The sequence below is a fragment of the Paroedura picta genome, chromosome 9 (genome assembly GCF_049243985.1).
Source record: "Paroedura picta isolate Pp20150507F chromosome 9, Ppicta_v3.0, whole genome shotgun sequence".
NCBI lineage: Eukaryota > Metazoa > Chordata > Lepidosauria > Squamata > Gekkonidae > Paroedura > Paroedura picta.
This window is the reverse complement of record NC_135377.1, coordinates 76082951-76107701: the sequence shown is the minus strand read 5'-3', so window position 1 is coordinate 76107701 and position 24751 is coordinate 76082951. Positions and strand designations below refer to the sequence as shown.

General features: G+C 47.5%; 1 protein-coding gene across 13 annotated transcripts in view; it reads right to left on the bottom strand.

The window, feature by feature from the left end:
- Positions 1-24751, bottom strand: part of CTNND2 (catenin delta 2) — a 671801-nt gene that overhangs the window by 405874 nt on the left and 241176 nt on the right. For 10 of the 13 annotated variants that reach the window (XM_077353364.1, XM_077353370.1, XM_077353371.1 and 7 more), the window contains one exon: positions 7763-8399. The exons of the other annotated variants lie outside the window; for them this stretch is intronic. In XM_077353364.1, the coding sequence (XP_077209479.1) occupies positions 7763-8399 (637 nt within the window). The remainder of the gene's footprint in view (positions 1-7762; positions 8400-24751) is intronic. 13 annotated transcript variants of the gene reach the window in all.

Here is a 24751-nt window from a genome sequence, read left to right as displayed (position 1 = left end):
TCTCAGCTCACTCTCAGCTTTGGCCTTTCTGATGATTGATCTACAGTGCCTAGTAACCTGTAGGTACTCTTCTTTAGAGCTCTGTCCTTCCCTCCATTTCCTGAACATCTCCCTTTTCTTTCTTAGTTCCTCTTGAAGTACTCTGTTCATCCAAATAGGCTTCTTAGAGCTCATGCAGTGTTTTCGTCTTTCTGGGATAGTCATTGATTGAGCATGCAATAGCTCTTGTTTGAGTAGCGCCCACCCTTCACATGCTCCCTTCCCTTCCAGCATTCTCGTCCATGGTATGACACTCATCATGTCTCTGAGTTTATTAAAGTTTGCCCTACGAAAATCCAACATCCGTGTCTGGCTACAAGCTTCCTTGCCTCCCCATCTCAAAAGGAATTCTATGAGGACATGGTCACTTCCCCCTAGGGTCCCCATCTCCTTCACCTCATCCTACTCTTGCCTGTTGGTCAGCATTAACTACCAAACATGTCCTGAGACAACCAGCACGTGTCTGCCCAACGTTTAAGGGGACTACAGCAAGGGATCATAGAATCACAGAGTTTGAAGGTACCTCCAGGGTCATCTAGTCCAGCTCCTTGCACAATGCAGGAACTCCCAACTACCAGCCTACTCACGGTGACCCTAATTTCATGCCCGAGTGATCACTCCACCAAAAATCTCCAGAATCCAGCCTGTCCTGGAGGAAATTCACCTACCAACCCACAGTAGAGATCAGCAATTCCCTGCAGGTGCAAGGAAGGGCCACAAGAGACAAACACTGGCACATCCCTTCCTGCCCACCCACTCACCATCTGCCTACGTTCATAGAATCAGCATTTCTATCTAGCCTTTGTTTACTTTCAAAGGAGAAACTCACCACCTCCCAAGGAAGCCACTGAGGAACCACTCTGTTAGGAACTTCTTCCAGAAGTTTAGCCGAAAATTCTTTCAAATTAGTTTCACCCCTTAGTTCTGGTCCGACCCTCTGGGGCAACAGTAAACAACTCTGCCCAATCTTTGATGTAACAGCCCTTCAAGTATTGGAGGATGGTCATCATATCAACTCTTAGTTGCCTCCTCTCCAGGCTAAACAGACCAAATTCCCTCATGGGACTTTGTCTCCAAACTCCTCACCATCTTTGTTGCCCTCCTCTGGACACACTCCAATTTCTCTACATCTTTCTTCAGTTGCGGTGCCCAAAACTGAAGTCAGAACTCCTGGCGAGGTCTAACCAGAGCGGAGCAAACTAGTAACAACACCTTGTGTCATCTGGACACTATACTTCTTTTAATACAGCCCCAAATCCCATTTGCCTTTTTCGCTACTGAGTCACACTGCCGGTTCATGTTCAGTGTCTGGTCTAATAAGAGCCCAGATCCTTTTCACATGTACTACTGCCAAGACAAGTGTCACCCAATTTATATTGATGCATTTGTTATTTCGTACCTAAATGTGGAACTTTACATTTTTCACTATTAAAATTAATTTTAGCCCAGTTTTCCAGCCTGTATTCTGATTCTGTCTTCTGGTGTGTTTGCTACCCCTCCCTATTTAGCATCATCTGTAAATTTTATAAGCACTCCCTCTATTCCTTCATCCAAATCATTTATGAATATATTGAACAACACAAGGCCCAGGACAGATCCCTGAGGCACTCCCCTCAGAGAGCCAGTTTGGTGTAGTGGTTAGGAGTAGGGGACTTCTAATCTGGCATGTCAGGTTCGATTCTGCACTCCCCCACATGCAACCAGCTGGGTGACCTTGGGCTCGCCACGGCACTGATAAAACTGTTCTGACCGAGCAGTAATAGCAGAGCTCTCTCAGCCTCACCCACCTCACAGGGTGTCTGTTGTGGGGAGAGGAAAGAGAAGGCTGCTTTGAGCCTCCTTCAGGTAGAGAAAAGCGGCATATAAGAACCAAATTCTTCTCCTTCTTCTTTCTTCTCCTTCTCTCCAAGAAGATGACAAAACATTTACAAGCACCCTTTGGGTTCAATACGGCAACTAGTTCTCAATCCACCCAACAGTAATAGAATCCATATCACATTTTACAAGCTTGCCAATAAGAAATCAAGTGGAAGCTTATCAAATGCTTTACTGAAATCCAGATAAACTATGTCCACAGCATTCCCCTGATCTAGCTAGATAGTAACTTTCTCAAAAAAGAGACAAGGTTAGTCTGATATTACTTATTACTGAGAAAGCCATGCTTTCTTAGTAATTACTGCTGGATGATTTGTTCTAAAATTTTGCCACCTACAGATGTCAAGCTGATGGGTCGGTAGTTACCCGGATCATCTTTTCCCCCCTTCCTGTGCACTCAGCCTTCAGGTTTTTCCTGGACAGGCATCACTGCAGAGAGCTGAGCAAGCAGAGGCCAAAGACACAAGGGCCAGCAGGAGAGCTGCAGCTGAGACTCTCCAAGGATCATTGAGAAGGAAGGGAAACTGGTAACCTTAGTCAAAGGCCCTTGACAAATATACCCCAAGAACAATCTTATGGGGACCCATGGGGACCCCATACACCCGGAATTCTTTATCGTTTAGCAGAGGATATGGTTTTCAAATATCCTGCTTTTCACTACCCAAAGGAGTCTCAAGGCAGCTTACAAAAACCTTTCCCTCGCTCTCCCCAAAGCAGACACCCTGTGAGGAAGATGGAGCTGAGTGTTCTAAGAAAACTGCTCTGTGAGAACAGGCCCAAGAGGACTGTGACTAGTCCAAGGTCACTCAGCTGGCTTCATGTGGAATAGGGTGGAATCAAACCCAGTTTTGGATATTCGAGTCCACCACTTATTAACCACTTCACCATGCTGGCCAGAGAGTAAAATTCTCTGAATGCTATTCTCAACAGGGGTCCTATGCCCGCCTGGTGGACCCTGGCTCATTTGAAGGGGAGTCCAAAGGGTTTATGGGGGACCTGGAAACTGAACCAATTAAGTATCTTTTTTGTCATGTATGATGTCATTAATTGCTAGAAAGGTAGTCCTTCATAAAGGAAAAGAAAAAGAAACGTAATCCGTTCCTTTGTGTGTGCTTGAATTAATACATTCAAGAAAAAAAAATGGATGCACCTGCTTCTCTTGGTTGAATGTTTTAGAAATCTGTCTTATATAGATGATGATGAAGATTCTAGACCGCCTCTCTCCCATTTGAGACAACAAAAGAAGCCCACCTTCCAACAAGACCAAGGCTTCTGGGTATTCACAGGACCTCCAACACATACAAGAAAAGAGAGATAATTTGTAAATTACTCTCCTCATCCCCAAAAGGGGTCTAACGAAGATTGAGCATGCACATCAACCTCAGAATGATGACAGTGGTCAAGGGTAAGGGTTTTTGTTTTTAAGGAAACAGTGACCTGTTCAAGCTCTCAGCAGTTTAGGACAGGAGTCTGTTGTATCCTGCAGGCATCTTTGTGGTGGACACAGTCCTCAAATTGCTGCAGGAGGGAGCGCAAGCTGTTCCAGATGACGCGAAAGAAAAGTTTTAAAAAATCTGAACACCTGATCAAACCTTCAAGCCAATGGGAGCCTGCAACAGTCTGTGCAAGAACCTTTCAGTGAGAGGCGGCTCCAAGGCAACTCTTTGGAGAGCGTCAGGAAAGAAATGGCAGCTGAAGAAGGGAAAGTTCAGCCCTGCCACTGGACTGGGAAAGAGGCTGAAGGAGTGGGTGGACCAAGAGGGATCTCCATGCAAGCCAACAAACGGAGGCAGCTCTTGAAAGACAAGTGACCCTTGGCTTGTATATGTAGAAGGATCCTGTGAACATGGCCTTTTAAACATGAAGTGCCAGTGAAACTCAGAAATCTCTGCTTGTGAATTAAAACAAACTGAAAAGAAAGCCTTTATCCCCAAAGTTTTAAAGACTTCATTTTAAAGCAAAAACATTTACATGTTGCCAACATATTAGATGGATTTAGTATGAATACAAAACTGTCTCCATTTTTATCACCAGTTCACCTCAGACACTTCAGCTTTCCTCTTATTCCTCTAAGTTAAATAAAGCAATTTATCTTAAACTTACTAAAGCTTTTTGTGTGCTATTTCAGGAGTAGAAGGGAGGTCATTTTGTTTCTTCCCTCAAGTACGTGGACTGGGCAAGCCTCAAAATCTGTAACCATGAGCAGCTATAAGAGCGGTAAGGGTCCTGGGAGGAGTTTGGTGTTAAAGGTTATAGGCCAATTAGGTCCATCATTAGAGTCTGTACACTTCTGATTGGCTGTCCACCCACTAGATGCCCAATAAGATTAGAACTCCCACCCCTAAACATCTTTCCACACATGCCTCAACACCACCTCCTGCCAATTCAGAGGCATGCCTGCAGGCCAAGAAAAGCTTGACGGGGTGCGGTCTAAACTGCAAACAGAGGGGAGGGCCAGGGGGAAACACCAGGGAGAGGGGAGGCCCCCCTAGAATTACAGCTCCAGTCTAAAGGGATCAGTTCCCCTAGAGAAAATTGATGTTTTGAAGAGAGAACTTTCTGGTACTGTAACTGGAGATGCCAGTCTCCAGGTGGGATCTGGGGACCCACTAAAATTACAGCTCCAGACTTAGGTTCCCCTAAAGGAAATGGTGACCTCTATACTGGAGAGCTCTCTCAGCCCCACTTCCCTCAGAGGGTCTCTCCCCCTCTTCATCCACCCCTGCCCCAGAAACCAACCTCACTCCCACTTGCATCCCCCCCCCCCAAACCTTCCCCAACCAAGCTCACCTGCAATGCAACTAACACTGGCCTTGGACCCCTTTCTCTAACAAAAATTCTGCCATGGCCTCCAGGATGGGCATCTTGGGAGCTGCACATTGCCCTGCCCTGCTGTCCTCCTCCCTGCAAAAGCCCTCCCCACCACCCTCTGCCACCCAGCCCCTTCGAAGCCAGCAACCATTCCCATCCAACCTTCCCCACTACAGTTTTTCACACCCATGTCCCCACTACCAGGCCCGCATTTGCCACCACAACACCACAACCCCCGCCCCACAAAACACCTAATAAGTTAATTCAACAAAGATCGATACAAGAATTGTGCATGGCGGTGTCCGAATAGGCTGTTCCAGGCTGACGCAGCCAGCACTGCGGGAGGGAGGGGAGGTGCGGGCGCCAGTGTGTCAGTCGACATGCACACACAGGCGCAGAGCTCTGTGCCTGCGTGTGTGCGCTGAGTTGTACATCGGCACCCACATCTCCCCCCCCCCCCACGGTGCTGGCTGCGTTGGCCTGGAACGGCCGATTTGGATGCCGCTACAAAAAGCCCTAATAGATAAACAACAGTTTCAGAGTGGCTGCCTCCGCTTTAGAGAGAGGGTCACATGAAGTGCAACTTTACTGATCAATAGATGGGCATTTTAGGTGTCTCAGGTAAGGGAGGCAGGCAACTGATGGTACTTCTGGGCCTCAGCCATAGCTTGGAGGAACAGCTGTGTCTTACAGGACCTGTAGATCCATCTACAGTCCTGCAGGACCCTGATCTCATGAGACAGAATGTTCCACCAAAGGCCCCAGTCCAGGTGAAGCCAGGTTTACTCCTTACACTGGGGGGGGGGGGAGTTGTAGGTGGAGGAAGCACAGATACTAAAGTCCCAGACCATTCAGGGCTTTAAATGTAAGAACCAACACCATGAATCTGATTTGGTCCTCAATCTGGAGCCAGTGCAGACCAATGCGTGCTCTCCACTGAGTTCCTGTAATGCAGCCGCATTCTGGAACAGTTGAAGCTTCTGGAGCAACCTCCATGGCAGCCCTGTGCAGAGTAATCTGCAGATGTCTAGTCTAGAGGAGATCATTGCAGTGACCACAATGGCTAGGTCGAATGTGGACAGGTAAGGTGACAGTTGCTGTGCTTGGTGAAGATGGTAGAAATTCTGGTGGGAAACTTTTGCAACCTCCATAGATAAGGAGCACAGAATCACACCCAGGCTCATAACAAAGGTCAAAATGGTCAACTGGACTCCATCAAGAGCCAGGAGTTACACTGACTCACCTGGGGCATGCTGAACCGCCAGAGGACATCTGGCGTAGCTGGATTCAACATCAGCTGAATTTGCTTGAGCAAGTTCACCATAGCCTCCAAACTACTGGCCAACAGATCTGGTAGTGTTGACAGATGACTGAGCATTGTCAGATGGCACCCTGTCCCAAAACTCTGGACTAGTAGGGCAAGGGGGCGCATACAGATGCTCAATAACCTTGGGGAGAGAAGGGCTCCCAGTGGGACCCCACAGACCAGGATGTGTCATTGGGAGTGTCTCTGTGAGGGGGAGGCTGAGAGAGCCCTGAGATTACTGAAGAAGAAGAAGAGTTGGTTCTTAGATGCCGCTTTTCTCTACCTGAAGGAGGCTCAAAGCGGCTTACATTTGCCTTCCCTTCTTCTCCCCACAACAGACACCCTGTGAGGGAGGTGAGGCTGAGAGAGCCCTGAGATTACTGAAGAAGAAGAAGAGTTGGTTCTTAGATGCCGCTTTTCTCTACCTGAAGGAGGCTCAAAGCGGCTTACATTTGCCTTCCCTTCTTCTCCCCACAACAGACACCCTGTGAGGTGGGTGAGGGTGAGGCTGAGAGAGCCCTGATAGTCCTGCTCGGTAAGAACAGCTGTGGTGAGAACAAGGTCACCCAGCTGGCTGCATGTGGAGGAGTGGGGGATCAAACCTGACTCGTCAGATTAGAAGTCCGCACTCCTGACCACTAACCAAAGCTGGTTCTATGGTAGAATATTTCCTGAAATGTAACCATGACCACAATTATTGTTATTATTTTTGTTGTTGTTGTTTGAAACATATTCAACAACCAGCAGATAGAAAAATAGGCATTATGAAAAGATTGTTCCAGTGGGAATCCTATTATATATTTAAACCCCAGACCCTTTCTCCAAAGTATTTAAACGCAAGCCTACATTTAAGTGTTTTATTGCCCTTTTAAGAATGACTCAGTAGATTGCTAGGTTGAGTGTTGTGTTTTGGAGGACATTTGAGACATGTAGGAAGACTCCAGTAGATACTCTGTTCCCCACCATATTACGGTGACTGAAATAACTTCTTATTAATGGGCATGCAGTGAAATTTTGTTTCTTTGTTGGTGATACTTTGGTGTTGTGTTTATACAGCTTTTGGTGATAATAGTGTAAAATTACAGCTATTTATGTTTTTATTTATTTATAGAACGCTACCAGCAACTGTGTCACAGCCATAAATTCTTGATGATCTGTAAAGAGTAAGTCAGGACACATTCTAAAAGGTTTAGGCCCACTTTCCCAATTCCTTGCATGGCACTGTATTACTTACTTGTATAGTCCCCGCTAAGGAAAGCATTGAAAACATGGCTTATACTATAGAACTGGTACAAGTTTGGGCTATTTTTAATATTTACCATCACTGCCCAGGGGAAAGGGTATACTCAGAAGTAAAGGGACCACACTGGCTCTGGACCAGCCTGCCTGCCAGTTTCTTTGCTTCCCTTGCACACACCCACCCACCCCACACACCCACCCACAGGCCTTGTTCTCTGGGGGTCGGGCAGGAGAAGGGGCAAAGGCGAAGCAGGAGGCCTGGGGAACCCCTTCCCCCCCCCCGCCCCCGGTGACCGCGGCTGAAGTAGGGAGGGGGCTCCGGGGGGGGGCTCCGGGCGCCGCCTGGTGCTGAGCGCGGCTCGGACTGTTTGGCCCCCTCGCTCCATCCTCAGGGGCTCCGGCGGCCTCCCCACCCCCCCCTCCCGCCTGCCCTTGGCGCTCGCCGGGCCCCCGCCCCGCCCCGCCCCGCCCCGCCGGTCCCCCGGGTCGTACCTGCGAGGCTGCCGGGGCGCTGGAGGGTGGCGGCGGCGGCGGCGTAGACGAGGTCGGCGGCGTGCTTGGCGTAGAGGTCGGGCGGGTGGGCGAGCTGGCGCTTGGCGGGCGAGAGGGTGGCGTAGGCGCCCAGGGCGGCGCTCAGCTGCGGGTGGGCCGGCGGCGGCGGCGGCGAAGAGGACGAAGAGGAGGAGGCGGCGGCGGCGGCGGCGAGGCGGGCCGGCGGCAGGCCGGCGGCGGCGGCGGCGGCGACGACGATGTTGATGGGCGAGCTGGTGCTGTGCGACTTGGCCAGGCGGCCCGGAGACGAGCCCTTGGGCGACGAGCCGCGCGCCCCCCCGCCGCCGCCGCCGCCGCCGCCGCCGCCCTCCGAGGCGGATCCGGCGCGCTGGAGCTTGGTGGGCGACCCGCCGTGCGCGGCGGGCAGCGAGAGGGGCGAGCTGACGCGCTGCGCGGGCAGCGTGGCGCTGGAGTAGTGGGCGGCGGCGGCGGCGGCCGGCGAGGGCTGCGCGGGAGGCGGCGGCGGCGGCGGCGACGGGGAAGACAGCAGCGAGTCCGGCAGGTGGAAGGCGCTCCCGTGGCTGGGCGCGAAGCCCTCGCACGCCGACAGCGGACCCGGCCGCCCGCCCGAGCTGCCCTGCGGACCGGGAGGGGAGAGAAAGAGGAGGAGGAGGAGGAGGAGGAGACAGCGTCAGAGCCGCCGCGCCCAGGGAGGGGGGACGGGGAGGCCCGGCAGAGCCCCCCCCAGGACGACCCCCGCCAACCCCCCCCCAGCAGGGCAAGCAGGGGCACCCCACCCAGCCACCCCCCCCCCCCGTTCAGCCTGGCAGGGCGGGCGCCTTCCTGGGCCTCTGTAGGCAGCCCCGGGGGAGGGGGCCCACGGTGGGCTCGCCCAAGGGGAGCAACAAGCCTGCCCCCCCCCCCCAGTGGATGTCTGTGCGAGGGCAAAGTCCCGGGCGCGCCCAGAGGCCTCGTGTGAGCAGGAGGTTGGAGCTGAAAGAAAGCCCTTTTTGCAGCGGCAGGAGCCTGCGCCTGCCTGGGTGGCCAATCGATGGAGGGGTCTCTGCGTCTCCCGCCCCGACCTCCCGCAGCTCCCCGCAGTGGGGGACTAGGGTGCCCGGGTGCCGCACGCAGCCTCCGCCCTGGCACGGGGTCCGCAGACACGGCGGCTGGAGGCGCTTCCCTAGGAGGCAGGGCGGCTTGGTCCGGTCGCCCTGTGCTGGGAGGAATATGCCGGGGCGCCAGGGCTCCATCCCCCTGCGGGAATCGCGGCGGATGGGGCGGCAGCTGAAACCTCACAGGGCTTTTCCTTGCTGAGCGGGCAAAGCAGTGGAGAGTTGAGGCACAACTGAACACCCCCTGAGCTTCCTTTCAGCTGGATACTTAGCTGAGCTGCTTATCAAAGAGGGCCGATTAACTGGTTTTTAATGGAGGCTAAAAACTGAGATCGGCCTTCTTATCCTGCTTTCCCAGATGAATCTGATATGCACCTCCAGATTAGCTCATATCTCTTATTTGGTTAAGAACCAATTAGTTTTCAAGATAACATCCCAGGACTGTTAGCGAATCAGCACTCACATTGCTTATCCCTTATTTCATTATAAACCAGTCAGTTATCTAAATAATATCACATGACTATGATGGACGAAATTTAGAGATAAGGATTGATATTTCCCTGTAAATATGCACTCCCGTGAGGAGGAGACCAGATTTCTTTGCATGGAAGAATAAGGGAGAGTAGTTGGTGGTTAACTTGAACTTTCTGATCATAGAATCATAGAGTTAGAAGGGGTCTCCTGGGCCATCTAGTCCAAGTCTTCACAGAATCAGCCTCTCTGTCAGATGGCTCTCCAGCCTCTGTTTAAAACTTTCCAAAGATGGAGAACCCACCACCTCCCGAAGAAGCCTGTTCCACTGAGAAACCGCTCTAACTGTCAGGAACTTCTTCCGGATGTTGAGATGAAATTTCTTTTGAATTAATTCCATCCCATTCATTCTGGTCCATCCCTCTGGGGCAAGAGAGAACAACTCTGTGCCATCCTCTACATCTGTGGTCCCCAACCTTTTTATCACAAGGGACCTGTCAATGCTTGACAATTTTCAGGAGTAGAAGGAGCCCCTGCTCCACTAGCTTTCCCGCCGGCGCCTCTGACTTCCTGCCACCCACTGGGGGGCGCTGCCAGCAGCAGCTGCACAGTGGCACGCCAAGTGGGAGCCCCAGCTATGGCGGCCGCTGGAGAGCACCAAAGGAGAGCCGGCAGCAGAGTGGCAGAACAGCCCCCCAGGGAGGAGGACAAGGAGGAGCCACAGCCCGGTACCATTCTCCAGACCAGGGGTTGGGGACCACTGCTCTACATGGCAGCCTTTTAAATACTTGAAGATGGTTATCAGATCCCCTCTCAGTCATCTCCTCTCTAGGCTAAACAGACCAGGCTCACCCAACCTTTCTTCATACATCTTGGTTTCAAAACCCCTCACCATCTTTGTTGTCCTCCTCTGGACATGTTCCAGTTTGTCAACATCCCTCTTCAACTAGGGTATTTTGTATTTTATCTTTTATAGTTTATCTAATCATTTTAAGATCTGTTCGGTTATGTAACCCCATGGCCTATTTTATTATTTCGTTGAAATGTTGAGCCCTATTTCTATGTTTTATACATATTTTATGCCAATAAAAGGTTACTGACTGACTGAAGTGGTAAGTTCCAGTTCTCTGACTGGATGCAAGAATCTCTTGCCACACAAGGTGATGTGATTGTTACTTGCTGAAGATGGCTTTATAAATGACGTCCTGCCGTAGAGGTCTGTCAGCAATGGGTATTAGTTGTGGTGGTGAAATGGGACCTCCAGAGGAATCATGCTCTAAGAGTACTGGCTCCAGGAGGAGGGGAGAAAACACAAGTCTTTCTTTCAGAAAATACAAGTGCAAAGAACATCATGGGAATAATGGGTGAGGGGAGAGATGAGGAGACCTGAGTCAGGGACTGTTAGACTGACAGATTCCAGCAACCCAATGTATGCAAGGAACCTACACAACTAAACTCAGGCCTAAAGCTTGGTGAGGATTTCTTTCTGTCTACTTAGAAAATGCTGATCTGGTCTCTGTCAATGTTGTGGTTCTCAGGTCTTTGTGGTTCCTCAGGATCTGACCTGGGTAAAGCTTTTTAGTAGCAGCAATCCTGTTGCTGGCAGTCAAGTTGGCCAGAAATCAGAACAGCTGAGAGCAGAGGCACCAGGAAAGAGGGAAACCAAGCATGGAAGAAACAATGGTTTGGGTTTATAGCTCTGAAGACTAGTGAGGTATGGATGCCTTCCAAAGTCAAGGTGGGGAACTGGGCAACTTAGCAGGAGAAGTCAGTATGGCTCATGCATCTGGCCAGACTCCACAGCCTGATAACATCTACCACAGGCAAAGTCTCTACACTGGATGCCCCCTCCCCCAGGCTATAAATAGTCAAAGGAGTCCCAAGAACAGTCACAGGCTGCGTGGATGAACATCCCGGAATGTCCACAGTCACTTCCTGCTAACTAACTACCAGGAACTTCTTCCGGATGTTTAGATGGAATTTCTTTTAAATTAATTTCATCCCATTCATTCTGGTCCGTCCCTCTGGGGCAAGAGAGAACAATTCTGCTCCATTCTCTATATAGCACCATTTTAAATACTTGAACATGGCTATCAGATTCCCCTCTCAGTCTTCTCCCCTCTAGGCTAAACAGACCAAGCTCCCCCAACCTTTCTTCATACATCTTGGTCTCCAAACCCATCACCTTCTTTGTTGCTCTCCTCTGGACATGCTCCAGTTTCTCAACATCCCTCTTCAGCTGGCGTGCCCAAAACTGAACACAGTACTCCAAGGGAGGCCGAACCAGAACAGAGTAAAGTGGTACCGTCACCGCCCGTGATCTGGACACGATACTCCATTTGATACAGCCCAAAATCCCATTTGCCTTTTTAGCCACTGAGTCACACTGCTGACTCATGTTCAATGTATGGTCTACTAAGAATCATAGAATCATAGAGTTGGAATGGGCCATACAGGCCATCTAGTCCTGTATGGATCTACGCAGGATCAGCCCTAAGCATCCTAACGCATCCAAGAAAAGTGTGTATCCAACCTTTGCTTGAAGACTGCCAGTGAGGGGGAGCTCACCACCTCCTTAGGCAGCCTATTCCACTGCTGAACTACTCTGACTGAAATTTTTTTTCCAGATATCTAGCCTATATCGTTGTACTTGTAGTTTAAACCCATTACAGCATCCTGCCCTCCTCCAAGTGACAACCTTTCAAATACTTAAAGAGGGCTATCGTGTCCCCTCTGAACCTCCTTTTCTCCAGGCTGAACATTCCCAAGACCCTCAACCTATCTTCATAGGGCTTCATAGACTCCTAGATCCTTTTCACACATGCTACTGCTAAGACAAGTCTCCCCCATCTTATATTGGTGTATTTGGTTTTTCCTACCTAAATGCAGAACTTTACATTTGTCCCTATTGAACTTCATTTTATTCAGTTTAGCCCACTTCTCGAGCCTGTCAAGATTATCCTGTATTCCCTTGCTGTCTTCAGTTCTGTTTGCTACTGCTCCCAGTTTAGTATTGTCTGCAAATTTATTAAGTATCCCCTCTAATCCCTCATCCAAATCATTTATAAATATGTTCAACAACACAGGCCCCAGAACAGATCCCTGTCCTGATCATCCCTTCAAATAATGAAAGAAACAAATTAAACCTGGTTTGCTTTTAAAGGCTGTTATTTGTAAAAAAAAAAAAACAATATTAGGTACTTTGATATTTTTAGCATTCATTTTCATATAGGGTTAACTTTTTCACTAAGGGAACTGATGCAATAAAAAATAATTCAATAAAAAGGTTTCTTCAAATAATTGAACAGCTGTCATATAGATGGAGCAGAGTTGTTTTCTGTTGCCCCAGAGGGTCAAACCAGAATCAATGGATTGAAATTAATTCAAAAGAATTTTCAGCTAAACATCCAGAAAAAATTCCTGACAGAGCAGTTTCTCAGTGGAACAGGCTTCCTTGGGAAGTGGTGGGAACATATTTATAAATATGTTGAACAACACAGGCCCCAGGACAGATCCTTGGGGTACTCCACTTTTCACTCTTTTCCAAGAAGATGCTGAACTATTAACAAGTACCCTCTGAGTACAATTTGTCAACCAGTTATTGATCCACCTGACAGAATTAGGATCCATACCGCATTTTACCAACTTGTCAACAAGGATATCATGTGGAACCTTATCAAAAGCTTTACTGAAATCCAGATAAACTATGTCCACAGCATCCCCCTAATCCAGCAAGGTAGATACTTTCTCGAAAAAAGAGATAAGGTTGGTCTGACATGACTTGTTCTTGCAAAACCCATGCTGAATCTTAGAAATTACAGCTCTCAGTTCCAGCTGCTCAAGAACCGACTGTTTGATTATTTGTTCCAAAATTTTGCCAGCTACAGATATCAAGCTGTCGGGTCAATAATTACCCAGATCCTCCTTTTTCCCTTTCTTGAAGATGGGGACAACATTTGCCCGCCTCCAATTGTCTGGCACCTCACCTGTTCTACAAGAAATGTCAAAAATGGACGAAGGTTCAGAGATGACATCTGCAAGTTTTTTTAGTACCCTTAGATGCAGTTCATCTGGCCCAGAAGACTGTTTCATTTAAAGAAACTAGGTGTTTGTGGATTGTTTCAACAGTGATCCTAGGCCACCATTCCCATCCCCCGTGTTGTGTTACGTTTTTGCCACATTGATCACTATTTCCCTCACAAGAGAAGAGTGAGGAGAAATAGGAGTTAAGCCGTTCAGCCCTCTCTTCATCATCTGTTATAATTTCACTTTCTTGTTCTCGCAGTGGTCCTCTGGTGCCCCTATTCTTTTTCTTTCTTGAAATATAACTAAAGAAGCCTTTTTTTGTTATGTTTAGCATTTCTTGCTAGCCTAAGCTCATATTGAGCTTTAGCTTTTCTAACACTCCCCCTACAATTATTGGTAAGGCCTTCCTTCCATTTCCTAAATGACTCTTTTTTTTTATTCCTCAGATCTTTTGACAACTGCTTATGAAGCCAACTTTGCTTCCTTAGGCTCTTTCCATCTTTTTTTCTAAACGGAATTGTTTGTGATTGAGCCTTCAGTATTTCATTTTTAAGTAACTCCCAGCCCTCTTGGAATCTCATCTCTTTAAGTCTTTCTGACCATGGGACTCTACGCAAGATACCTTTAAGTCTGTGAAAATCAGCTTTCCTGATGTCCCGTCTATACGTACGACTACGTAAAGGTTTTATCTTTCCCACAATTGAAAATTCCAAAATCACATAGTCAGTGCTACCAAGTGCTACTTCCACCTCATCTATTAGTTCTTCCCTATTGATGAGAATCAAGTCTAAAATAGCAGAGCCCCTGGTTCCCCTCTCTACTTTCTGGGAAATGTAGCTTTCGGCAAGACAAGAATTTAACGGTTTGTATTTTAAGCAGATGATGATCTGGCACCAGAGCATCTTATTTGTCTCTTGAGAAATTTATATGCAGGTCAAGAAGCAACAGTGAGAACTGAACATGGAATCACTGGTTCAAAATTGAGAAAGGAGTTCGGCAAGGCTGTATACTGTCGCCTTGCCTATTTAACTTGTATGCAGAGCACATCATGAGAAATGCGGGATTAGAGGAGTCACAAATTGGGATCAAGATTGCAGGGAGAAATATCAACAACCTCAGATATGCAGATGATACCACTCTAATGGCAGAAAGTGAAGAGGAACTAAAGAGCCTGTTGATGCGGGTGAAGGAGGAGAGTGCAAAAGTTGGCTTGAAACTCAACATCAAGAAAACAAAGATCATGGCATCCGGCCCTCTCAATTCCTGGCAAATATATGGGGAAGAAATGGAGATAGTGACAGATTTTATTTTCCTGGGCTCCAAGACTACTGCAGATGGGGACTGCAGCAAAGAAATTAAAAGACGCTTGCTCCTGGGGAGGAAAGCTATGGCAAATCTAGACAGCATCCTAAAAAGCAGAGACATCACCCTGCCAACAAAAGTGTGTTTAGTCAAGGCTATGGTCTTCCCAGTTGCAATGTATGGCTGCGAAAGTTGGACCATAAGGAAGGCCGAGCGTCAAAGAATTGAGGCTTTTGAACTCTGGTGCTGGAGAAGACTCTTGCGAGTCCCTTGGACTGCAAGGCGAACAAACCGGTCAGTCCTAGAGGAGATCAACCCTGACTGCTCTTTAGAAGGCCAGATCCTGAAGATGAAACTCAAATACTTTGGCCACCTCATGAGAAGGAAGGACTCCCTGGAGAAGAGCCTAATGCTGGGAGCGATCAAGGGCAAAAGAAGAAGGGGACGACAGAGAATGAGGTGGCTGGATGGAGTCACTGAAGCAGTAGGTGCAAACTTAAATGGACTTTGGGGAATGGTAGAGGACAGGAAGGCCTGGAGGATCATTGTCCATGGGGTCGCGATCAGTCGGACACGACTTCGCACATAACAACAACAACAACAATTTTAAGCAGAGTTGGTCCTCCGAAAGATATCTGGGTTATTTTAGTCACCCATGACCACTGTTTCCCCCTTTTTTAAAAATTGTGTAATTTGGTCTAGCAGTATCTCTTTCAAGTCCTCTGACTGGCTTGGTGGTCTGTAGCAGACCCCCACAATAATGCCACTCTCATTTCCTACTCCTTTTATATTTACCCAAATACATTCAACTGAACTTTCATTCTCGAGTACCTGTATTTCTTCACAAGTATAGAGATTCCTAACATATATTGCTACACCTCCCCCATTCTTTTCATGTTTATCCCTTTTGAATAGATTGTAACCCTCGATTCTAGTATTCCAGTTGTGAGTATTATCCCACCAAGTTTCTGTGATTCCCATTAGGTCATAGCCCCCTTACTCTTTTAGAACTACTAGTTCCTCCTGCTTGTTTCCCATACACTGTGCATTGGTGTAGAGACATCATAGTCCATCCTTTGTGTGCCTCATGGTTTTGGTTTTTGAACTTCCTTGTAAGCTAGTAGTTCCCTGCTTAAGTAAGATTCCCTATAGGTTTGTAATCTTCTCATCTTCAGATCTTGCCATCACACCAAGTTCTGAATTTACGTCTCACTCCCTCTTTGTGTCTCAAAGGCCTGTTATGCACGGCCGCTGAAATGGTGGCATGGAGAACGCGGAGGAGGAAGAAGCGAAGCAAACCGGTTATGCACGGGATAGAACGCAACGGCGGCAAAACCCAGAGTATCTGATTATGCACACGGTTACTCCGGAGCCACTTCTGGTTGCGCCCTGGTCCCGGCAACCTCCACTTTCTTCCGCATCTCGCTAATGCGGCTTTTTCGGTGGCATACATTGACTCTGTGCCTGGTTGCCGCCTGCAGCGTGCATAATTGGTAATATTAGCCATCACCATTCCACACCAAATGCGGACCTTCCACTCCGTGCATAATGGGCCTAAGAGAAGACAATTCTCTTAGAAAAGCCTTTATTCTAGCGTGGCTAAATATCCTCCCTCCCTGTGTATCCAGATGCTGCCTTTTGGACACTCTCTTCACCAAAAGGTTGTGTCTTCATGGATGCAGTGAACCTGATCACCTATTGGTGGAATGCCCTAGATATGTCCACTTACAAAAACCAGTGGCCAAATATTGGGGAAAAATGAAATCCACTAGTGTGGTTGAAAATGGCTCAGTGCATATAATCCTAGATTGAAGGGATCTGAGAAGTAGCCAAGGTATTAGTAACAATACAAAGGGTAAATTATTCATGCTTGAACCCACTACCGGCTAAATAACTAACCTCTGTGAACCCCACTGTAGAATTCATATACTACTGAAGGATTGTATATATCATTTAATTGTACTCTTCTGGCACTACTATTTTATTTATTTTTATTGTGCAAATAAAGGTATTATCTCTCTCAATAATTTGTAAGCTAGTAAAGGATGCAATAGGCCCACTGTTGGGTGCGGATGGACAAACTCTAATGGAAGATGCAGAGAAAGCAGAAAGGCTTAGTGCCTATTTTACATCTGTTTTTTCCCACAGGTCAAAGGGTTTAGGCACATCTAGAGATGGCAGTAGCCAAAGGATAGTGTCTGGGTGGCAGGTTAACATGGATAGAGAGGTTGTCGATAAGCATTTAGCTGCACTGGATGAGTTCAAATCCCCTGGGTCGGATGAAATGCATCCGAGAGTGCTCAAACAATTTTCCAGAGAACTTGCACAGCCCTTGTCCATCATCTTCGGGACCTCTTTAAGGACTGGAGATGTCCCGGAGGACTGGAAGAGAGCGAATGTTATTCCGATCTTCAAAAAAGGGAGGAAGGATGACCTACAGACCAGTGAGTGTGACCTCTGTTGTGGGGAAGATAATGGAGCAGATATTAAAGTGGGTGATCTGCAAACATCTGGAGGACAATTTGGTGATCCAAGGAAGTCAGCATGGATTTGTCTCCAACAGGTCTTGCCAAACCAACCTGGTTTCCTTTTTTGACCAAGTAACAGGTTTGCTGGATCGTGGAAATTCGGTTGATGTCATTTACTTGGATTTTAGTAAAGCTTTTGACAAGGTTCCCCATGATGATCTGATGGATAAGTTGAAGGACTACAATCTTGATTTTCAGATAGGGCATTAGTTAGAGAACCGCACTCAAAGAGTTGTTGTCAATGGTGTTTCATCAGACTGGAGAGAGGTGAGTAGCGGGGTACCTCAGGGCTCGGTGCTCGGCCCGGTACTTTTTAACATATTTATTAATGATCTAGATGAGGGGGTGGAGGGACTACTCATCAAGTTTGCAGATGACACCAAATTGGGAGGACTGTCAAATACTCCGGAAGATAGAGACAGAGTACAACGAGATCTGAACACAATGGAAAAATGGGCAAATGAGAACATGATGCAATTTAATAAAGATAAGTGTGAAGTTCTGCATCTGGGTCAGAAAAATGAAAAGCATGCCTACTGGATGGGGGATACGCTTCTAGGTAACACTGTGTGAACGAGACCTCGGAGTACTTGTGGATTGTAAACTAAACATGAGCAGGCAGTGTGATGCAGCGGTAAAAAAGGCGAATGCCATTTTGGGCTGTATCAACAGGGACATCACATCAAAATCACAAGATGTCATAGTCCCATTGTATACGGCACTGGTCAGACCACACCTGGAGTACTGTGTGCAGTTCTGGAGGCCTCACTTCAAGAAGGACGTAGATAAAATTGAAAGGGTTCAGAGGAGAGCGACGAAGATGATCTGGGGCCAAGGGACCAAGTCCTATGAAGATAGGTTGAGGGACTTGGGAATGTTCAGCCTGGAGAAAAGGAGGTTGAGAGGGGACATGATAGCCCTCTTTAAGTATTTGAAAGGTTGTCACGTAGAGGAGGGCAGGATGCTGTTTCTGTTGGCTGCAGAGGAGAGGACACGCAGTAATGGGTTTAAACTTCAAGTACAACAATATAGGCTAGATATCCAGAAAACAATTTTCACAGTCAGAGTAGTTCAGCAGTGGAATAGGCTGCCTAAGGAGGTGGTGAGCTCCCCCTCACTGGCAGTCTTCAAGCAAAGGTTGGATACACACTTTTCTTGGATGCTTTAGGATGCTGTGGGCTGATCCTGAGTTGAGCAGGGGGTTGGACTAGATGGCCTGTATGGCCCCTTCCAACTCTATGATTCTATGATTCTATGATTCTAGTACCATGAAGAGTTAGGATTTATTGAGAATTTATGCTTGGGGGGACATTTTCCTCTTCAGTTGAGTGGAACTAGTGGAGATTGTAACTTTTAGAACTTTGTTCTTGGGAAATATTTGTTGTTTTTTTCTGAAGCATTTATCCTCTCTAATAAGTCGAAGGAATGAAGCTTGTTGCTATGAAGTGTGACTGTTGCATAGCTGAAATAAAAGTAGTTAAATAATGTTTCAGTTCAAGGGATTTTGCTTCTTTTAGGTGAACAAGAAAAGATCCCTTGTTATTCAGGACCAGCCTGAGAGCAGAGAGGTCACCATGCCCCTCCAGGCCAGCCATTCCCCAAAAGGGAGTTCTGACTCGGTTCCTGACCTTGGGCAATTGACTTGGCTTCCCATTGACAGAAATGGGCCTGACAAGCTGGGTGACATGAAGAGGGAACAAGCTCTTCCAAAAATGGCCATTTTACCTCCTGCGTGACCCTCCAGGTCTGCCTTTCTTTTTCTGATGGAAGGATACCAGCCCCACACCTCGCTCTGGCTCAGTTGCAAGACACCTCTGCAGCTGCAGCCCTTCTGCAGTGTCAAGCAGTGTTGGCTCGCTTATTGGCAAGGCATGCAAGATGAAAAGAGACCCTTCCTCTGGGGCCAATCCAGGCGGATTGTGTGGAAACAGTGCCTTGTCAGATGCGTCTGCACAGGAGGGCTTCGCCTTCCCCGTCTGTGACACAGCCTAGTGCAAAGTCTCCCCTAAATCTTGTAATTAAAAAAAAAGAGGAAGAGGGGGAAGAAGAGGAACAGAGAAAATCCCCAGCAGATACTGCCTATTAAAAATTTCAATTATGTGCCTGAGTCCCTTCTGGAGCAGAAGAGAATAGCATGTGCCTCTTTGTCTCTCAGCATTCCAGCTCTTACTGGGGATCTGAGGCCCAAGAGATCATCTGGTAACATTAAAGTCCTCTAATGTCAGCATGCCGCCAGTGTGAAGGATGGCTATGCGCTCTGCCAAAAGCCACACTGCCTCCCCCCCTCCCCCTGCTTCGTCTTGATCAGGCACAAATATTGGAAACTTGAAAGTATGTCCCTAAAAGCTAGACAACCTTATGAAAATGGGGCACTGGGAGTTAAAAAGCCAAAAAGCATAGATCCTGACATGTTCCCAACCTCGGTCAGCAGTGTGACTCTGTGGCTAAGAAGGCAAATGGGATTTTGGGCTGTATTAAATGGAGTATCGTCTCCAGATCATGGGAGGTGATGGTACCGCTGTACTTTGCTCTGGTTCGGCCTCCCTTGGAGTACTGTGTTCAGTTTTGGGCACCCCAGTTGAAGATGGATGTAGACAAACTGGAACGTGTCCAGAGAAGGGCAACAAAGATGGTGAGGGGGTTGGAGACAAGACGTATGAAGAAAGGTTGGGGGAGCTTGGTCTGTTTAGCCTGGAGAGATGACTGACAGGGGATCTGATATCCATCTTCAAGTATTTAAAAGGGTGCCATATAGAGAATGGAGCAGAATTGTTCTCTCTTGCCCCAGAGGGACAGACCAGAATGAATGGGATGAAATTAATTAAAAAGAAATTCCATCTAAACATCCGGAAGAAGTTCCTGACAGTTAGAGCGGTTCCTCGGTTGAGCAGGCTTCCTCAGGAGGTGGTGGGTTCTCCATCTTTGGAAATTTTTAAACAGAGGCTGGATAGCCATCTGACAGAGAGGTTGATTCTGTGAAGGTTCAAGGGTGTGGCAGGTTACAGGAGATGAGCAATCGGGATGTGAGTGTCCTGGATAATGCAGGGGGATGGACTAGATAACCCATGAGGTCCCTTCCAACTCTATGATTCTAGGATTCTTTCAGTTTCCCTTCAGCGGGAGAGGCTGCTGTTACTTTCTCTTGCTTCTCAGGATCAACTGTCGGCAGCCTGTCTCCCAGAAGAGATTTTAGCAATCCTAAACATATGTGTTTGGGAATTCTTAAATCAGGGCATGACTTCTTGAGCCAACATAGTCACATGTGTGGGAGAATTCAGAACCTGTTGGATCCTTATGTAGTACGATATGCTTTCCATGTCAAAATAAATGACTCTGAAGGGGTCCCAGCAAAGCAAGACCATGCTAGGGCTTGATCCCCTGACCCACAATTGCCTGCCGACCTCCAAGGAACACATGTAATGCTCAGTGGCAGAAAAAATGACTGACCCACTGACAAGGTCAGGATTTCTATAAACATGGAAGAAACTTCCTTGAAAGTCACAAAAATAGTTCATAATTAAGTCCTTAAAAAAAAAGGCATTCTTTTCCCCACTCCAATATTCTAGTGTGGACCAATTATACTAATTGTCTTCGGAATGAAATTCAACTCTAAGTTAGGATATGTTAATGTTCATTCAGCTGTACTTTTGTTAATAATCATAAAGGTTTGTTAACATTTTAGGAATGGCATTAACTTTAAAATAGGAGTGGCCAACTGTTGATAGCTGTTGAGAAGATATGGACGGGAACAGGACACACATCTGGAGCCTGGAAATCTAGGTAGGCATCAGAGCCCCCAGGCAGCTGCTAAAGCATTTCCAGTACCAAGCTCGCTTCAAGGAGCTTTCATGTCAAGGCTGCCAATCTAAGAGCAACAGTAATTAATAAGCTCTATATAATTATAATGAAGAGACTGAGGATATACAGATTTTCCTCTTCCATGTAACAATTAGGGTTGTGCGCGGCAGCATCCAAATCGGCTGTTCCAGGGGAGAGGAAAGGACTCAAAGACCTTTCCTCTCCCCAAAACAGACAGCCTGTGAGGGAGGGGAGGCTGAGAGAGCCATGAGATTACTGAAGAAGAAGAAGAAGAGTTGGATCTTCTATGCCACTTTTCTCTACCCGAAGGAGTCTCAAAGCGGCTTATAGTCGCCTTCCCTTTCCTCTCCCCACAACAGACACCCTGTGAGGTGGGTGAGGCTGAGAGAGCCCTGAGATTACTGAAGAAGAAGAGTTCGTTGTTATATGCCGCTTTCCCAGAATCACAGAATCATAGAATTGGAAGTGGCCATACCTTTCTTGGATGCTTTAGGATGCTTTGGGCTGATCCTGCGTTGAGCAGGGGGTTGGACTAGATGGCCTGTATGGCCCCTTCCAACTCTATGATTCTATGATTCATACAGGCCATCTTGTCCACCCCCTGCTCAACTCAGAATCAGACCAAAGCATCCTAAAGCATCCAAGAAAAGTGTGCATCCAACCTTTGCTTGAAGACTGCCAGAGAGGGGGAGCTCACCACCTCCTTAGGTAGCCTATTCCACTGCTGAAATACTCTGACTGTGAAAATTGTTTTCCTGATATCTAGCCTATATTGTACTTGCAGTTTAAACTCATTGCTCAGACAACTGAGAGCACGTGGAGAGAGCTACTGGGGAGAGTTGCTGCTGACCAGGTGAGGCTATTGTTCTGCCTGGGTGAGGTGATTGCTGGGTAATTGTTGGGAGGCTTAAAAAGGGCTACTCACCAGAGGCGCGAGCCGAATGGCGAGAGACAAAGGGCTCTTGGCCTGTGGCTCTTAGCCTGGGGTTCTTGGCCGAGCAATTAGAATCAGTAGATTATATCAGTAGATTATATTTCCCTAGTACTTCCACTGCCTAGACATTACAATGGACCTCCAGGACACTCATCCCATCATCTGCAGTGAGTGTGACATGATTGCCTTCCTCCGAGAAGACAAGATGGACTACAGCTGCCCCAAGTGTAAGCTGGTAAGACTTTTGGAGGAAAAGATTAGGGCACTAGAAAACAGAATTATTACTCTGACCCAAAGTAAGAAAGGGGAGGAGTTCGTAGTCCAGAGCTCTGCAACATGGAATAAAGAGAATAAAGAGAATACAACCAGTCCTGAAGAGGACAAGGAGATTGACCACAATAGGGAGCCTCTGCAGGCAGTTCGGAAAAAGACTGAACGGCGAAGGGCAAGACAGTTCTCGGGGCCTTTGGAGCTCCAGAATAGATTTCAGGCCCTTGCAGAGGAGGTGCAAGGGTCAACAAGGGAAGAGGTCCCAAAACAAACTCTAAGACAAAGGGAAGAGGCCACGGGGACAGAAGGAAATGGAGTTGAGAAGAAAAAAAAAAAGGAGAGTACTGGTAATTGGAGACTCCCTGCTAAGAGGAATGGATCACCATGTGGCTGGGCCCGACCCCCTAACCCGAGAGGTGTGTTGCTTTCCAGGGGCGAAAATTAAAGATGTTTCAGAAAGGCTGCCCAAACACCTCAAATCTACGGATCGCTACCCATTTGTGATGGTCCATGTGGGAACGAATGACATGTCCCTGAATACCATCGCTCCTATTAAAAAAGACTATCAAGATCTGGGGAGGAAGCTCAAGCAAATGGGGGCACAAGTGGTATTCTCTTCAATCTTGCCTGTCAAGGGAAGAGGAATGTGTCGGGAGAGGAAGATAATGGAGGTGAATCACTGTCTGCATAGTTGGTGCCGGCAGGAGAGATTTGGTTTCTGGGACCATGGGATAGGCTTTCTTGAGGAAGGCCGACTAGCACCTGATGGACTGCACTTATCGAAACTGGGGAAGAATGTGTTTGGCAGGAACCTGGGGAGATTCATCAGGAGAGCTTTAAACTAAAGCCACTAGGGGAAGGAGACGATCAACATAGGGAGTGTATGGAAGGAAAACTATCGGAGGCAGCCCAACCGGCAAGGCCAGCTCATAGGGAACCAAAAGTAAAAGGATTCAGATGTCTTTATACTAACGCCCGAAGCATGGGCAATAAAAAGGAAGAGCTGGAACTTCTCATGCTGATGGAAAGGTATGATCTAGTAGGCATCACAGAAACTTGATGGAATGATTCTCATGACTGGAATGTAATGGTGGATGGATATGAACTGTTCAGAAAAACAGAATAGATCGAAGAGGTGGAGGAGTGGCACTGTATGTGAAGAAAGGGCTTACCTGTCAGGAAATTCTAGTGAAGGAGAGCATATCTACAGTGGAAAGCATCTGGGTGAAAATAAGCAAGGGGAAAACAGTGTGGTGGTTGGTGTCTGCTACCGACCGCCTGACCAACGAGAGGATGTGGATGCTGCACTTTGTGAGCAGCTTGAGAAAACATCCAAACGGCAGGACCTTGTCATCATGGGTGACTTCAATTTCCCAGATGTATGCTGGGAAACAAACTCTGCGAAGCGTCCTCAGTCATGCAAATTTCTGACCTGCCTGGCTGACAATTTCATTTATCAAATGGTAGATAAACCCACAAGAGGTTCAGCCATACTGGACTTAATACTGACCAACAGGCAAGAGTTGGTGGATGAGGTGAAGGAGGGGGGGACCCTAGGGGGAAGTGACCATGTCCTCATAGAATTCCTTTTGAGATGGGGAGCCAAGGAAGCTTGTAGCCAGACGCGGATGTTGGATTTTCGTAGGGCAAACTTTAATAAACTCAGAGACATGATGAGTGTCATACCATGGACGAGAATGCTGGAAGGGAAGGGAGCATGTGAAGGGTGGGCGCTACTCAAACAAGAGCTATTGCATGCTCAATCAATGACTATTCCAGAAATACGAAAGCACTGCAGGAGCTCTAAGAAGCCTATTTGGATGAACAGAGAACTTCAAGAGGAACTAAGAAAGAAAAGGAAAATGTTCAGGAAATGGAGGGAAGGTCAGAGCTCTAAAGAAGAGTACCTACAGGTTACTAGGCACTGTAGATCAATCATCAGAAAGGCCAAAGCTGAGAGTGAGCTGAGATTGGCCAGGGAAGCCCATTGTAACAAGAAAAGATTTTTCAGTTACGTGAGGAGCAAAAGTAAAGGAGGCAATAGGCCCGCTGTTGGGTGCGGATGGACAAACTCTAACGAAAGATGCAGAGAAAGCAGAAAGGCTTAGTGCCTATTTTACATCTGTTTTTTCCCACAGGTCAAAGTGTTTAGGCACATCTAGAGATGGCTGTAGCCAAAGGATAGTGTCTGGGTGGCAGGTTAACATGGATAGAGAGGTTGTCGAGAGGCATTTAGCTGCACTGGATGAGTTCAAATCCCCTGGTCCAGATGAAATGCACCCGAGAGTACTCAAAGATCTTTCCAGAGAACTTGCACAGCCCTTGTCCATCATCTTCGGAACCTCTTTAAGGACTGGAGATGTCCCGGAGGACTGGAAAAGAGCAAACGTTATTCCCATCTTCAAAAAAGGGAGGAAGGATGACCCGGGAAACTACAGACCAGTGAGTCTGACCTCTGTTGTGGGGAAGATAATGGAGCAGATATTAATGGGAGCGATCTGCAAACATCTGGAGGACAATTTGG